The 16,163-nt window shown below is 36.5% G+C and overlaps 1 protein-coding gene across 2 annotated transcripts in view; it reads left to right on the top strand.

The window, feature by feature from the left end:
- The window catches only part of npr2 (natriuretic peptide receptor 2), a 49,083-nt gene extending 35,848 nt beyond the window's left edge, over positions 1–13,235 (top strand). For both annotated transcript variants that reach the window (XM_046839188.1, XM_046839189.1), the window contains exons 13-22: positions 558–717; positions 831–986; positions 1,596–1,764; positions 3,820–3,966; positions 4,697–4,820; positions 6,986–7,054; positions 7,179–7,353; positions 9,069–9,167; positions 11,111–11,202; positions 12,639–13,235. In XM_046839188.1, coding sequence (XP_046695144.1) covers positions 558–717; positions 831–986; positions 1,596–1,764; positions 3,820–3,966; positions 4,697–4,820; positions 6,986–7,054; positions 7,179–7,353; positions 9,069–9,167; positions 11,111–11,202; positions 12,639–12,701 — 1,254 coding nt within the window. In that variant the 3' untranslated portion in view covers positions 12,702–13,235. The remainder of the gene's footprint in view (positions 1–557; positions 718–830; positions 987–1,595; positions 1,765–3,819; positions 3,967–4,696; positions 4,821–6,985; positions 7,055–7,178; positions 7,354–9,068; positions 9,168–11,110; positions 11,203–12,638) is intronic.
- The last annotated feature ends 2,928 nt before the right edge of the window (positions 13,236–16,163 follow it).

The following is a 16,163-nucleotide window of genomic DNA, read 5'->3' as shown; positions in this document are numbered from 1 at the left end:
GCTACCTTGGCATTTTGTTCGTGTGTGAAAGAAACCCCATTAGTGATCGAAAAAAAGATGGAACGATGGTACTTTTGAAAGATGGAGAGAAGTAATTTTAATGCTAATTTATATCTTTTTTTTTTGGGGAGCAGAAACACAAAAAAACACCTGTCTTTCAGTGAAAACGTTGGTCTGCTTATAGATTACAAAAGTAATCCACCAACACAGAGTGAAATCTGGGAAAAGAATTTGTACTTTTGGTCTATTTATGTGAAACAAAAAATTTAAAAACCTTTTTATTGCCTTTTAATTTTAAATGTTTTTGATGGCCTGTTGTAATTTCTATATTAATTCCAGGCTTTAAAGTACAGTAAATAATCCCATTATTTTTCTGGTATAAAAAAAATGAATTAATTGTGCTTTTTTTTATATGTAATTAATGTTTTTTTATGAAGCTCAAGAGCATCTCTGATGTATTTATTGAATTTTCTGCAACATTTAAAAACTAATTTGGAATACTTAAAGGCAAAAATTTTTAATTGCATCTAAAATTGCGTTCTGTCTTTCGCTGCCAGGGAATGAACTATCTGCACAACAGCTACATCGGCTCCCACGGTAATTTGAAATCGTCGAACTGCGTGGTGGATAGTCGCTTTGTCCTTAAAATTACAGATTATGGTCTGGCAAGCTTCCGGGCGTCTAATGAGAATGAAGACTGTCATGAACTGTATGCAAGTAAGCAAATATTAAGCTACAAATCTAAAGTTTGGCATTAACAATTGACATAAGTGAAATCTTTTTCAAGTTTGGATCATTTGCTCTTCTTTTCTGTTGATTTTATATTGCAGGAAAATTATGGACAGCTCCAGAGTTACTGATTTATGACAGACCTCCACCACAGGGAACCCAGAAAGGAGATGTGTACAGTTTTGGTATCATCCTGCAAGAGATAGCTTTAAGAAATGGGCCGTTCTTTGTGGAAGGCATGGATCTGAGCCCGAAAGGTAAATTATATTCACTCTTTCATATTGTTAGAGAGAATACACCCCATATTCATTCAGGCCTGCTTATAATGGATGGTGTACTTGGATGCAATATGGTGAGCCAAACCCTAAAAGCAGGAGGAGATTTAAGAATAGATAATGATGATCATGGCATTGTTGCTCATTTTTGCCTCACAGGGTGCCAAACTTTGAATTGTGAAATTAGATAGAATGCTAGCAATAAATTATTATATCTATTTACTAATGATTAAATACTGTATGTTTAAGATTTTGTCACTATTATTCCAGATGGAGTGAGTTTACAAAGCGAATAAGGCCTTTTTAAATTGAACCTAAAAATGCCAGATTTTATTTAAAAAAACAAGTATATTATTGTGGATCAATACATACAAAATGTATAAATTAAATTAGATTTGCTGCTTGCTGAAGCTTCCAGCAAAGGCATTTGGCCTTTCAAAACTCTCTTTTGTTTTGTCCAGTAGAAAAGACATTCATTAGAAATACTCTGTGATGACTTTTTGGCTAATCACTGCTATGCATTTTCGACAGGAGTAACAATATCAACAATATGAAACAGTATTTTTTTCACCAAATTGTTCTGTGTTTCAGAGATAATCCAGAAAGTGCGGAATGGCCAGAAGCCATATTTTCGCCCCACAACGGATAACTCGTGCCACTGCGAGGAGCTGACCACCCTGATGGACAACTGCTGGGCTGAAGATCCCGCCGAGCGCCCGGACTTCAGCCACATCAAGATCTTCATCACCAAACTCAACAAGTGAGTGCCGCTGCTTTTGCACATACCAGTTTGGCCTGACAGCCTGGAGTTCGGCACGTCCCGAGTTTCTTTCAGCTAAGAGATAACAAACGATATGATAACAATATTTACTGTGATGTGCTGAAACCTAATATTTAATGCTGTATTGATGAGATTTTTTGATGGAAGAACATAGTTACAATAAGATTTTTAAGGTGTATTGTAAGAGGTCAAAACAATGGACAGCTGCAAACATTATGTGATTAGTAAAGATGTAATAGATTTATCAATACTACATATCTATGCACACCCTATAAAACATTTTCATGATCTGTTGTAATATAAATTAAAGACCTAATTTTTTGCTGCTACATTAAAAAATTTCTTTATGAAACCCTATTTTTCTACTTCTACTATAAGCATTCTAATGCATACTTATAAAATAAAGAATCAATTATTGCCTATATTGTATTTCAAATGTCAAATAAATGTTCAAGCAAAAATGTGTCATTTTGAAACGAAATGTACCTTATTCCTAAAACTCCAGAATTACACATAAAAGCTTTACTTGCTCATGTGCTTTATCTTCATTCAAATGATATTCAAATTAACAAAGCTTTTAGTTAATAAGCTCACTTTTTCTATTTCTATATAGAGTGGTCTGTGGGGGTTTTTTCTTTACCTCCACAACTTGACATTTTGGCATTTGATTGGTAAATGGCTTCGAATATAGATTTAAAACAAAATGTGATTGATTTATTGAGGCAACTTGACACGTTAAAACGTTTTTGCTAAAATGTATGCCAGGCATCGTTCATTTGAAAAGGGACCTCTTTTCCTAATGAAATGCATTGCATGTGGTAGGTAATGAAATCTTTTTTTGTTATGCAAAACAATAGCTTTTTGGCCATTTGTTGTGTTTAAATATTCATATATATATATATATGTGTGTGTATGTGTGTGCATTTCACTACATGTTTTTCTTACAACCTAAGACTTTCGTTTTTGATTTATTCGCCATCACTGTTATAAAGCCAAACAAGGACAAAAATGCTGCATTTACCAAGACTTACTCCAGAGATGTGTTTCTTTTTCCGCACTCATAGTTTTGTAATGCTGCATGTAGGTGTGTGAGTTCTGACCCAGAATAGATCTGAATCATTCAATGCTCCAAGTTAGGGCACCAACCGAGGATGATTCAACCCACATCTACATGTCTCGCATAAATTCTCATCGTTATATTTGTAATGCACAAGTCTGCAAACTGCCATATAAACAGGAACCAGGCTGGATTGAGATCGTGTTTGCTTCACACAACAGAGGTACAGCATCCTCCAGTTAGTGGCCATTAATCAGTAAATAATTACTTAATGGAAATTTTAAATGAAAAATCAGTGGGAAAAAGATAAATCATTTAATCAGATAAATCAATACTTGGTTTAGATGTCTTCAAAAATGCTAAATCTGTCAGGTTATCACATAAGAACTGGCCTACTAGCATTACCAATAAACATTATTAGCATTTCTGTGTCAGAATCCTGTCAGATTAGCACAGATTAGCTAGGAATAATAAATGTTGGGAATGTTAAAGTTTAATATACACACTGTGTGTATTATAATGTCTGACAGAAATCCTGTCAGATAGCTTGTTACTTATCCTGGCTTGCTAGCGTTACAAGTGTTATTAATATGTATTAAAGTATATTTAAAATTCTGACAGACATCCTGTCAGGTTAGTTCATATAAGATAGCCTGCTAGCATCAACAGTGTCCATTATTAACATTCCCAAAGTACAAATTTAGGAATTCTGACAGAAATCCTGTTCCTCAATTTAGCTTACAAAATATGTAAAAAGTACACACAGGAATGCCCAGAAATGCTCATAATACATAATAATAAATTAATTATAATGAAATGGAAAAAAAGAAAAATCATCCACTATTTAATTTTTGATACAATCACAAATCTGTCTTTAATTTTATTTTTTTTTTATAAGTTCTTTTACATGCAAAATATTTGTGCTTTGTGTGTTTGTGGATTTCTGGTTTTCTGACTGCTGTGCTTGTTTGTGGCAGAGAAGGGAGCACCAGCATCCTCAATAACTTGCTATCTCGAATGGAGCAGTACGCCAACAACCTGGAGAACCTGGTTGAGGAGCGAACACAGGCCTACTTGGAGGAGAAGAGGAGAGCCGAAAATCTGCTTTACCAAATCTTGCCACAGTGAGAAACCTTTTTTGGAATGGAGGGGATAAAGTGGGGGTTATATTGTAACGTGCACATGAGTTTCCTTATTGCTGCCAAGCTCTTTAACCACAACTTGATGAATGAAAGGTTATTAAGCTCTTTTCCTACACACACACACACACACACACACACACACACACATACACACACATACAAACTACTTGGGATGTACTTTCACTAACAGCTTTTTCCTTGTATGCTGAAAATAGATGATTGTCCTGGCATTGTCCTCTATTTTAGACATAATTATGTAAGCAGGGAGGAACATTAAAGCCAGCTGAAGTGACTGCTGAGGACTGTGGGAACGGCTGAGAATTTTAAGCCCTTTTTTTGCGAGAAGCAGGAAAATCCACGTCTCTGGCTCTATCATTAATTGATCTTTTTTTTTTCCCTTTGTGGAAAGAAGGATTTTTGTTGTTATATCGGGAAATAGGCTGAGAACCAGAGCCCCGTTTGGCTGCCAGGTAGAAAAGTGCTCGCAAATTAATGTTTCATTTTATTCCTTGTACATGCATTTGCTTGAAACATACTACAACTTCTTAGTAGGCCTGTCATGGTTCTAAAGTTTTTAGGTCTGGTAAATTGCTCATGGCTGCCCCTGTTATTATTTTTTGGTCAAAATACATTAGTGTTAGAATTACATCCTGGAACTGTGAAGTAATTTTTCTGAAGTTTTTTGACCATTTAAAAATTTTTTTGCTCACAGTTCAGTAGCAGAGCAGCTGAAGAGAGGAGAGACGGTGCAGGCAGAGGCTTTCGACAGCGTCACCATCTATTTCAGCGACATAGTGGGCTTCACGTCAATGTCCGCTGAAAGCACACCGTTACAGGTACGTATGCATAATGTTTTCGCAACTCAAATTTCTGTTATAATTACACACCATTGCATCCAGTAGTCATGGTGACATTACAGCATAAAGAGCTTTAGCATGAAATATTATAAACATTAAAGCTGTTTATAGCAGCATTTATAAAGCAGTAAATTACAACCAAGTTCACTTCGATTGACCCTGAGACAGAAGAAAATAAAGCTCCTTAAAAATATGAAGCTGTTTTCTATCTTTGGCTTTCCCTAGGGTAGATGTCTTCTTAAAGCGCGATCACCTTCTGAGGAAGAAGGCCTTAAACTCTGATGGCCCAATATGGTCTTGAGATGGTTATATCTCCTGCCAGGAAAATTCCATTAGTTATAGAGGAAGAGATGTGGTTGTGTTTGTCTGAATCTCAAATCATATCCAAGGAATTAGACAGCAAACAGAAGTCTCGGGTTAAATCCAGCCAGCACATTGTTCAAGCTTTCAGCAGAGTAAGGACTCTTTGTAGTGACAGAAGACCATTGACAGGGTCTGAGAATAATGGAAAGAAGAAAGCCATACTATGACACATTAGAACAGATCCCACTTGAAATGCAAGTTGTGAGATGGACACTTACATAATCACTTAGGATAACAATAAATGGATGAAAAGTTTGTTGCTGATTTGCTGGTAATTTTCTATGTATGCTTAGTTAACATTTATTTATTCATAGAACAAGTTTTCAGTGTTGTTGGTTCTTCACAAATGTTTTACACAGCAACAAAAAGTCTTCAGGATAGAGGGGGTTTTGCTGGTTGGGGTTTTTCTGTAATATGACAATGCTTTGTTTTTGTCTTATCAACCTTGGGTGGGTGATTGGGGGGGACAACAGTATGGCTTAATGGGTAACACATCTGCATTGCGCCTCAAGGTTTGATGGTTGAAAACCTGCCTCCACCCTATGTGAGGCATTCTCCAACTTCTTCAGAAGTTTCCTCAGGATTCTCTGGTTTCCTCCCAAAATCCACAAACGTGTTAAAAGCTGATGTCCAAATTTTCCATAGTGAGAATTCCAGGGTATCTTTTGCCTTGTGCCCTGTGTTCCCCTTTGTCACCCTGTGAAGTATCAACAGTATAAAAGATGGATAAAACTTCATAATAGAGAAGAACACACCCTAATTAATAGCTGTTATAATGTAAGTAGCTGTAAAAAGACAAAAAAAAAAAAAAAAAAAAAAACGAGCATGTTCTTATTTAATACATTTCAAAAGTGTCAAATCCCTGATTTTTTACAATATATATATATATATATATATATATATATATATATATATATATATATATATATATATATATATATCAATCACCCTTTTCTACACTGTCTTTATATAATCGCCATAATTTATATCCCAGCATCAGTGTTTTCCCACATACTCACACTGTTATGCTGCACATACTGTGTTGCTCTCATTGTGTTGTATTCATTATCACTTGTTTAATTCATGCAAATCTATTTCTCACGACCGGCCTGTGTTTTGGGCCCGAATCCAAAAGAGGCGGAAGAAACTATTCTCATTTGAATTGAGAAAAGCGGTTTCATGCAGAAATGCGTCAAACCAAGGCATTTATTCATATCTTTAATTTTTTATTTCTGTTACTGAAGCTTCATGGAAAATAATAAACGGAGAAGGTTAAATGGGGGTGTTTTACATAATCTGAGGCAGCCCAAGTTTGTCGGAAATATTTTCAGACTACTTGCCAACTGAAAAGGTGACTGACCTTAAGGGACAATCATGAGATTTGGTGTGCCGATTCATTCCTGAGAGAGAAAAACAGGCATACCAGAACCTGAAGCTAATTAAAACAAGCTCTGAGATGTGACAGAAAACTTCTATAGGAAATTAAAAGAAATTGCCCAGCAGTACATATGTGTGTATATATATAATAGTAATACTATTTTTGTCAATTCAGATGTCAGAATGATGTAGTAAATTTCTTTCTAGTAATTTGAGTACATTTCTGCTGATGTATTATGTAGTTATGAAAGTTTCCTGACTGACATGCTGCTGAAACATGATGTAAAATGTCAAACATTTACGTTTTCATGTTCATACTGCAGATAATTAATTGGATATACCAAAATAATGCTTCTACATAATGCTTCATGAACATCTATAACTGAGAACTTGTCTGTCTGTAGGTTGTTACACTGCTGAATGACTTGTATACATGTTTCGATGCCATCATTGATAATTTCGATGTCTATAAGGTAAGAAACACTCTTAATAAGCATTCAATGCTTATCAATATCAATTATTTATTTTTTGCTCTTTTAATGTGAGACTAATAACGCAACTTCTTATTGATCACGACATCTACCTTATTCATTTCAGGTGGAGACCATCGGAGACGCCTATATGGTGGTGTCTGGGCTCCCTGTACGTAACGGCAAACTCCATGCACGCGAGATCGCCGGGATGTCATTAGCTTTATTGGAGCAGGTCAAAAGCTTTCAAATCAGACACAGACCCAACGACCAGCTGTGGCTACGAATCGGAATTCACACAGGTACGTTTTTCTGTTGATGGCTGTTTGGGTCGAGGGACATTTAATATTTTTTTGAGTGTGTGTTTACATGTACAAAAAATCAGATTAACTACAAGAAATAAGGTTTTTCCTGCAATTTTGGCACCACATTTATGTATATGCAAGTAATCTGATTATCAGATAAGTTCAGCTATCAACTAGTAATTATGTTTCACAATAACTTGGTAATAGCACTGGCCACAAGTCAGGTTTTCAACAATGACAATGAAGTTAAACCAGAGCAGCATTTCTTGGCATTTGCAAACAAAATTTTATCCAGTAATTGGATTTTTGGTTGCTTCATTGGTATTAATTTATTAATTTGAATTGAAATATTTCAGAAAAAATAAATATAATAAATATAGCTGCCGTAATTTTATTTTAACAATTGACACGCTCCCAAAGTAGCTTCACGGTTATAAATAGATTCAGAATATGAATTCTAAATTCATAAAGTAGTCCCTAGGTTTATCCCTAATGAGTGAGCCAGTGGCCACAGTGACACGGAAAAACTCCCTGAGATGGTATGAGGAAGAAACCTTGAGAGGAACCAGACTCATCCTTATCTTCGTGGTACCACATGCCCATTCATTATAATTCAAACAACTGCTCACTGATGGACACTTAAGTGGAAACCTGTCCATGTCAATTGTAGTCAGTTTCCTACCACCTTTTGTGTTTTTGAGTACATTTGTGTATATATAGAATATTTTCATTTATTTTTCAATTATATTTCTTATATATTTTAGTATTTCTTCTACTCTAAAGCAGTCTCTGACAAAAAAAAAGTACTTCAGGATTAATAAAGTTCTATCTTTTTAATCTTAATCACAATCTCAATCACTGTAATCCACACCGCAGTTTACATCAGGAAATACTGAAACTGCACCATCATACTGACAACACGACTTCTGTCGATCTTGAATGTGATCGATGACAAAAGTACTCTTCTGATGGTTATGAGATGTTCAGTGACACAAGTACTCACTTTTGAGAGATGAACTAAGGATTTTGAGAAAAGTGCAGGCTTTTACAAGTGATCCATTGTGTGCTGTGCTGTTTGTACAAATTGTTTTGAGAAATGCACTTTGCATATATTAAAAAATTAATGCAGAAATGCTCCTAAGCTACTTAGAAAAACTGGAATAGTACACATGCCAGATCTAATTGTCAGATTTTCTTTAAATCCGATAATAATAAAACTTAAATGATCTGATCTGATTTATAGTGCGCATGCACACACAAAGTAAATTCACACATATTTCGATTTCGTCATTTATAAAACGTATTGCTTTTATGCCACCAGCAAGGTGAAAGTCTGAATCAGTACCAATTACCCCACCTTGCATGGGCTGAGTCACAGCATTAGTACTTAATTAATGCTTTCTATTATACTCAGCCACACAGCCAAGCAGTAATCCTCTTAGTCCTGCTTTCAAGTAAATCCCCCAGCATGCTCTCACAAATCTCAGTCAATCTCTGTCAGCTTGTGTATATGCAGAGCCACAGTGGCTGTTGTAATGAGATTAAGGCTGGTACGACTCCAGGGATCAACATCCACAGCGTGAACTCTCAACCTGTCAGATGATACTTATGATCAGGAGGCTCTGTATGGTGTCTTTGGGCAGGAGTTAATAAATCTCACACATCTGTGTGTGTGTGTGTGTGTGTGTGTGTGTATGTGTGTGTTTGTACAGGGCCTGTCTGTGCAGGTGTAGTAGGCCTCAAAATGCCCAGGTACTGTTTATTTGGAGACACTGTCAACACAGCATCAAGGATGGAGTCCACTGGGGAAGGTAGGTGACAAAAACTCATTAAGAACATTGCTGAGGTGGTAAGAAAGACGATAAAGGAATGAAAAAAAAATAAATAGCCTTGAGTAAAAATAAGAAAGTATTTGGTGAGCTCAATTCAAACAACCCACTAGTCTATACACAGGTTTGGATTGACAATGGGATGAGAGATACATCATTCAAATTCATGTTTTGTTACATCATGAAGTGAATACACATCTCATCTGTCAAAGATTTTCAACAACTTGTACAACATTCATTGCTGGATTGCTTGTTGTCATAACTCGTTTTTGTAGTCATTGCTACAGTACAATTTAAGTGCAATTATATTGCTTCAAATATGAATTTAATAATGTTATACAGTGAAAGTGAACTGTAGCTGCAGTGCCAAGACTTGATTTCGACCCCCATGAACTACAAAAGGTGAAAATAGGCTTTAAGTTTCGCTAGGACAACCAACGATAGGATACACTAAAGTTCTGTCTCCAGGAAGATGCAGCTCTGCCTCTGCCATGTTAATCTGTATTCTTTGTGACTCTTAGGACATGCCTCGGTCTCCATAGTGTTGTGATTCGTCACATTCACATAGCAGCAGTGGTGCTGAGAGAAACTTGCTTAGAAAACTATTTAGCGAGGAGAAATCAATCTACATATAAAAATATAAAATATCGGTCACAAAATTATTGGTCACTTTCTAAATAAAAGTATAGCGCATCTGCTAATAATTATTATGAAATAAATCGGCTTATACCAATGGAAATGGGGGATGCATCGCGATGCAAACTTGTATTCGATGCAAGCTTTTTTAAATCGATGCATCACTTTGTTAACTTAATGCTGATGCACTAATGCGACTCTGTGAATCTTACCATCCCTAGGTCAATTATACATAAGGTATAAGATTTGAACCTTTACAGCATACAATCTTTGGCGTTGGTTCTTTTTTTAATATGAATTTTATCTAATTTAATGCAGAATTTTTGAAGGAGTTTTTAGTTTACTTTTTTGTAAGTCAAATTTGAAAGCATTTGTATACCTGAATAAGCAAAAATATCCTAAAAGTGATATTACACAAAATTTGATTTTAAACAATTTCCAGCACTGAATCTTAGATAGTATCACAGCCATACACTAAGCTACACAGTTTTTGGACCAGTTGTACACTTACATTTGAATACGTAGAATTAATTAGTAGATGTAAATCAATTAAAATATAATAATTCATTATCACCCATCTCTGAATGGCATTTCATTTCAGAAAATGCTCAAAACAGCTACATTTTCATTACAAACTGCATATGATATTGGAAAATCTATGTGTTCCATCCTAATTAGTGTGGAGGAAACGGTGCAGGCATTTATTAGCCTTAGTATAATTAGAAAAGTTCATTTCTAATTGCCTCCATCAATACATTTCCCAGCATGACACTTTAGTTTAGTGAACATTTCCTGCATTTCTCACAATGGATCGGTTAGTCTTGTTATACACACACACACACACACACACACACACACACACACACACACACACATATATATATATATATACAGACAGACAGACATGCCATGCTCCATCCATTGAGCTCATTGTTCGTATTGACTTTCTGCCTGACTTCCTGTACTGGGGTTCCGTGTACTTAATAACCATTAATAATGAATGTAGGAGTAACTGCCCCACTGTCCTGTGTTGATTTATAGCGCACTTCTAAGTAAGCCTCAGCATCCACTCAAGAGCATAAAATCTATTGCACGTGCACAGCCCATATGTGCATTTCCCATCAAATACGTCCAGAGCACTAGAAACTACATGCATGCATACATACATTACTTATTACATGGTAGACCTGGGGTTTTCCATATGCCTGGGGTCATCAGGGTTCAGCTGTCACTCACAGATGTGCACTTACCCTGATTGGCTTGTATTGATGTGGCTTTTTTTCTTCCAGCTTTGCGGATACACGTGTCCTCGGCCACCAAAGAGGTGCTTGACGAGTTTGGCTACTTCGACCTCCAGTTACGAGGGGATATAGAAATAAAGGTAAAGCACTCAAGTGCATAGTAAAAACAAAACCAGATTAAACCAAATGGCAGTGATTTTTATTTGTTGTTCACCGTTCAATACCACAGTCTAGCTTGCAGTTCACGTACAGAGTGCTGGATGTTCAATTTCCAGTTAGAAAAAGACATTGAAAAGAAATCCTATTAGTTAATATCATTTAACAGGATTTCTTAACAATAACATTTAAGCCCAGGGCTAGTTCACTAATAGACTGGCAAGTAGGGTATGAAATGTACCTTGCTAGTTAGCACATGAGGATTTGTTCATTTGGGTGTGGGATTTTTTGTCTGACAGGATGTGATGACTTTTAGCCTACTTCCTATTTAAAAAAGATTGCTAGAGTCTGAGGAAAACTAGTATCTAAGCTAGAAAGACATTTAGTTTTTATTGTATTTACATTTTTGGGTATGTCTTTGCAGAATATATACATGATATGAAGAAAGAAATGCCTACAGGAAACATAACAAAAGAGTTGGTCATTGTTTTAATAGTAACTGCTAATGCCCGAAGAAATCATTATCAGGAACAGGGACAATGTGGACTCATTTTGAAAATGGTAGATAGATAGATAGATAGATAGATAGATAGATAGATAGATAGATAGATAGATAGATAGATAGATAGATAGATAGATAGATAGATAGATAGATAGATAGATAGATAGATAGATAGATAGATAGATAGATAGATAGATAGATAGATGTGTATTGTAATAACTGCACTTTCAGTAAGTCAGCGTTAGTGTCAGATAGATAGACGTGTAGTGTAGGGGACACTGTGGACTACTTTCTTAAATGACTGACAGACAGACAGACAGACAGACAGACAGACAGACAGACAGACAGACAGACAGACAGATAGATAGATAGATAGATAGATAGATAGATAGATAGATAGATAGATAGATAGATGTGTATTGTAATAACTGCACTTTCAGTAAGTCAGTGTTCTTTTGATACTATTTAAACCAACAGTAGTGTGTTCCACTGTATTTGTTTCCTGCTGAGACATTTTTAACCACATGTCTCTCTCTCTCTCTCTGGTCTCCTGTGCTATGGATGGTACTCTCTGTGCTTCTCGAATTACAAGCTGTAGCAGAGACTGAGTCAGCACCCACGCTGTATCCCTGTAGAAACAGAAAACGAATACCGTCCAGTCCCGATGAAGGCACTTTCCCAGTTCAGCTAATCTGAATCTGGTTTTCAAAGCCCCCTTTCCTGTAATTATATTAATGGGGTTAAGGGCTGGGGGATGCCTCGACAGCTTCTAATCAGTTTGTTACTCATCAGTTTATTTTTTGCAGACTCAAGCCACAGTGATGTCCTCGAGCCGGCATCCGAGTGTTGATTTGCTTGAGCGTGCATCCTGAGAGCTTGTCGATGTGCCGTATTGATCTCTGCCTTCCCTTCTTTCAGGGCAAAGGCAAAATGAGAACGTATTGGCTTCTAGGGGAGAAGACAGAAGTCTATGTTATCTGAGCGCTGCTGATGGAGGGAAGCGCTGGGACAAAACCTCTTCGGCATGATCCTTGTAATTTTTTTCCCTTGGAGTTTGCTCTCGGTTTGAAAGGATGCACAAACCAGGCCCGTCCTCAAGCCAAACACACTCCGTTACACCTAAATACGTTCTGAGGGAATTATAAAGCAGGTATGTGTCATATACCTGTAACAACTGCAAAACAAACTCTAAAGGTGTTTTTTTTTTTTTTTAAAGATGATGATGATGATGATGCAACTTTCATTGTCGATAGCCGAGGACTTTTTTTTTACCTCGAGGATTTTACTTGTTTATTTTTGTGCTTTCTATATCCAGATTTGTACGTGATTTAAAAATAATTATTCGATGTGTATGTAACATACAGCACATGAAAAAGGGCGAAGGTACAATGTACTGAACTCAGTGCTGGTTTCAGAAAGGATATTTTGCCCTGGTACTACTACACAGGTTAATATATGTATATATGTATATTCAAGACAATGTAAGATATTTTGTTCAATAAACAGTCTAAAAATGTTTATTTTTTTATTTTGTGCTAAAAAAATGTCCTTCCTCATGCAGCGATTCGGACGGTTTTCCTCTCCCAAGCTTAGCTGCAGAAGAATTTTGATATTGCTTGAGTACCTCATCCTCCATCCTCCTACAAGCTCTGAGTCGTATCGTGTTACCAGAAAAAAAAAAAAAATTTTGACACGAATTGATACTGTCCACTAAGGGTCATTTCTGCGGAGGTGAGCTTGTGAGCGAGTCTTGTTATTCATCCTGCATATCGCATTGCTCTTATTTGACATGGATATATATTATATAATAACTGATACCTATTACTTAAACAATGTAAAAAATACAGTGACTTACAGGAGCAGCTTATTTCCTTGTAGATGAGTACAGTGAGATGATCGAATGACATCATTGATTAGTGAGAGACCATTAGGTGTTTTACCATCTATGTGCATGTGTACGTGTGTGTGTGTGTATGTTCGTGTGTGCTCCTGTTCCCATGTTCACAGCAGCATCCCACCTACTCGACTGTGAATTGCCTCCCACACTCGCCTCAGTCGGTGCGGCTGCTGTGGCAAAGAGGTCGTGCTGCAGAGCGCCACTGCGCTGTGTTCGATAATGAGACTCCGTCTTTGTCACAGCGCTCGGCTTTACGGATTTACGTCTACGTTTATACAGAACAGCCACTGAATTACGACTAAAATTAACACCTTCTGACCAAACAAATTCAAGAACTTAACATTGTCTTAGTTGGTTTCGTTTGAAATATGCATCTGTTTATATCTAATTAATAGTGTTTACGTCAATAATTGTGGAAAAGTCTTTTACAAAACCCATAATTAGCACTGAGAATCATCCTGACAGTCTGAGACACTTTGTAAGTCCACATTGAGTCTATTAATCATTCGATACGTGAATAAATGGTGCAGTTTTGCATTTCATTAAAGCTGCACTGGTTTAGTGTGTAAGCACCAAGGATTTGGAATGTCAACATGGCGTATAGTGACGCCTACTTTAATACAATCAACTGCAAAAGTATTGGCACCCCTTCCTGACAATAACCAAAAAATAAACCTATGCAATAGGGATTAAAGTTACTGATGTGATGCATCGATTGTAAAAAAAAAAAAAAAAAAAAAGAAAAAAAGTGTGCATTGGATAAAAGTTGGCATTTGTATCGTGATGCACCGTTTGTTAAAATATTTGCATAGGTAAAAACCCATTTATTTATATATAGTCATTAGTAGATGTGCTATACTTTGATCATTTACAAAGTGACAGATAATTTGTGACTAATATTTGATATGTAGATTGATTTCTCCTCACTGTTTCTTGAGCACGTTCTCTCAGCACCGCTGCTGCTACGTGAATGTGACGTATTGCAACGCTACGTCACATTCACGTATATATTTAATGTATCGTATCCTTCGCTATGCAACGATATGCGAATCGTATTGGCCTCAGTTATCCCTTATATGCACCGAGTGATGTATAGCTGAAAGTAGGTGAACACAACTTTGTCATGACCCTTATATGCCTCCAAACAGAGATCTGGCTATATTTCAACTGTAATCTCATTTCTTCTGAGAAGATTTCAGGCTGGATTTTGGATTGTGCCGTTTTACGGGGTGTTTCTCTTCGAAGCAAATCACTACTAAGACTTATAATGTCATAATTGTATAATGAAACCTTTCTTTTTCTGCAACGCAAGCATCACAGGTTGAGCGCAAAACTAAAGACATCTGCACCAAATGGAAGTTCTGACCTTGAGAACACCAGTTATAGCAATGGGACAAAATGGGAAATGTCAAGCAGATACAATTATTTACCAGCATTTATAATGGGGACTAAAAAATTCCCCCAAATGCCCCAAATGTTTTATTTGAAATTTTTAGGTCCATCTGTGAACATGTAGTCTTCTAAAGGTCGAGCTGTTCTGCTAGTTAAATCCAGATGAATCATCGCTCTCGTTCCACAGAATCATGTTTCTGGTAGCAGATGACGTGGTAAGTGTGGGCAATCACTGGACAAATCTTCAGTCGCTATCAGGATTTGGATCTCGGATTTCTGATCAACTACTTTTTCTCCAAGGAAAACTGATGTACAGCTGAAATTTTGTTTAAAAATTTCCTTAAAAAAGAACATTTGGGTCAGATTTTCAGCTGTGTTTTAAAGTGTAATGAACCAAAAAGGCTGAATGGTTACAAAGGGAATTGTATTCTTTAAAAGACAAAGAGCACGTTTGTAAAAGTCAATAAAAGAAAATTTGCGACAGAGGACACTAGATATTATACAGAGGTTTTCTATCTGCAAGGTTTCATTTCTGATGTGTTCATGTTAAACGAACATTTATTTTTACAAAATAAGCAAGAATTTAACCCACCCAGTGATGCTGTTCAACACTGGATGGTTAACACATGACAGATGAAGGATGAACAGGATAAGGTTAAAGGGGATGGGGGTGGGGGGGGGGGCTTAAGCTAATTACAGTGGTCTACTTTAAGTCACACCTGCAAAAATGATGATGTGACCTTAAAGAGTGTCGTTACACTACAAATCAGCATTGCATCACTCCCACCCATCGGCTAAAACCTTCACATGATTGATTACATATTACACACATCATATCCGTGCTTTCATTCATGTGTTTTCTTTACAGTCAATGACCTGTATTGTAGTTTGGTCAAGTTTTTAATTTTCCTCTAAATTTCTATTTTCATTGGCATGTTTGTCTGTTATCGCTTTGGTAAACGCTTTTCTAGATTACCCACAATGACTTCACCCTCCAAAACTTTCATTTAAATGCTTATACCTCAGTCGATGTAATCGCAGTTGTGCTCTGATCAAAAGACACAGCTGACATACAGCATGGCATTCTGTAACTCTGAGTTTTGCGCCATCATCTACACTGGCATTCTTGTTTGATATGATATTGAAGGAGAAAA

Source organism: Silurus meridionalis, chromosome 25, assembly GCF_014805685.1.
Source record: "Silurus meridionalis isolate SWU-2019-XX chromosome 25, ASM1480568v1, whole genome shotgun sequence".
Taxonomy (NCBI): Eukaryota; Metazoa; Chordata; class Actinopteri; order Siluriformes; family Siluridae; genus Silurus; species Silurus meridionalis.
The sequence above is the reverse complement of the archived record's forward strand: the minus strand, read 5'-3'. Positions and strand labels throughout refer to the sequence as shown.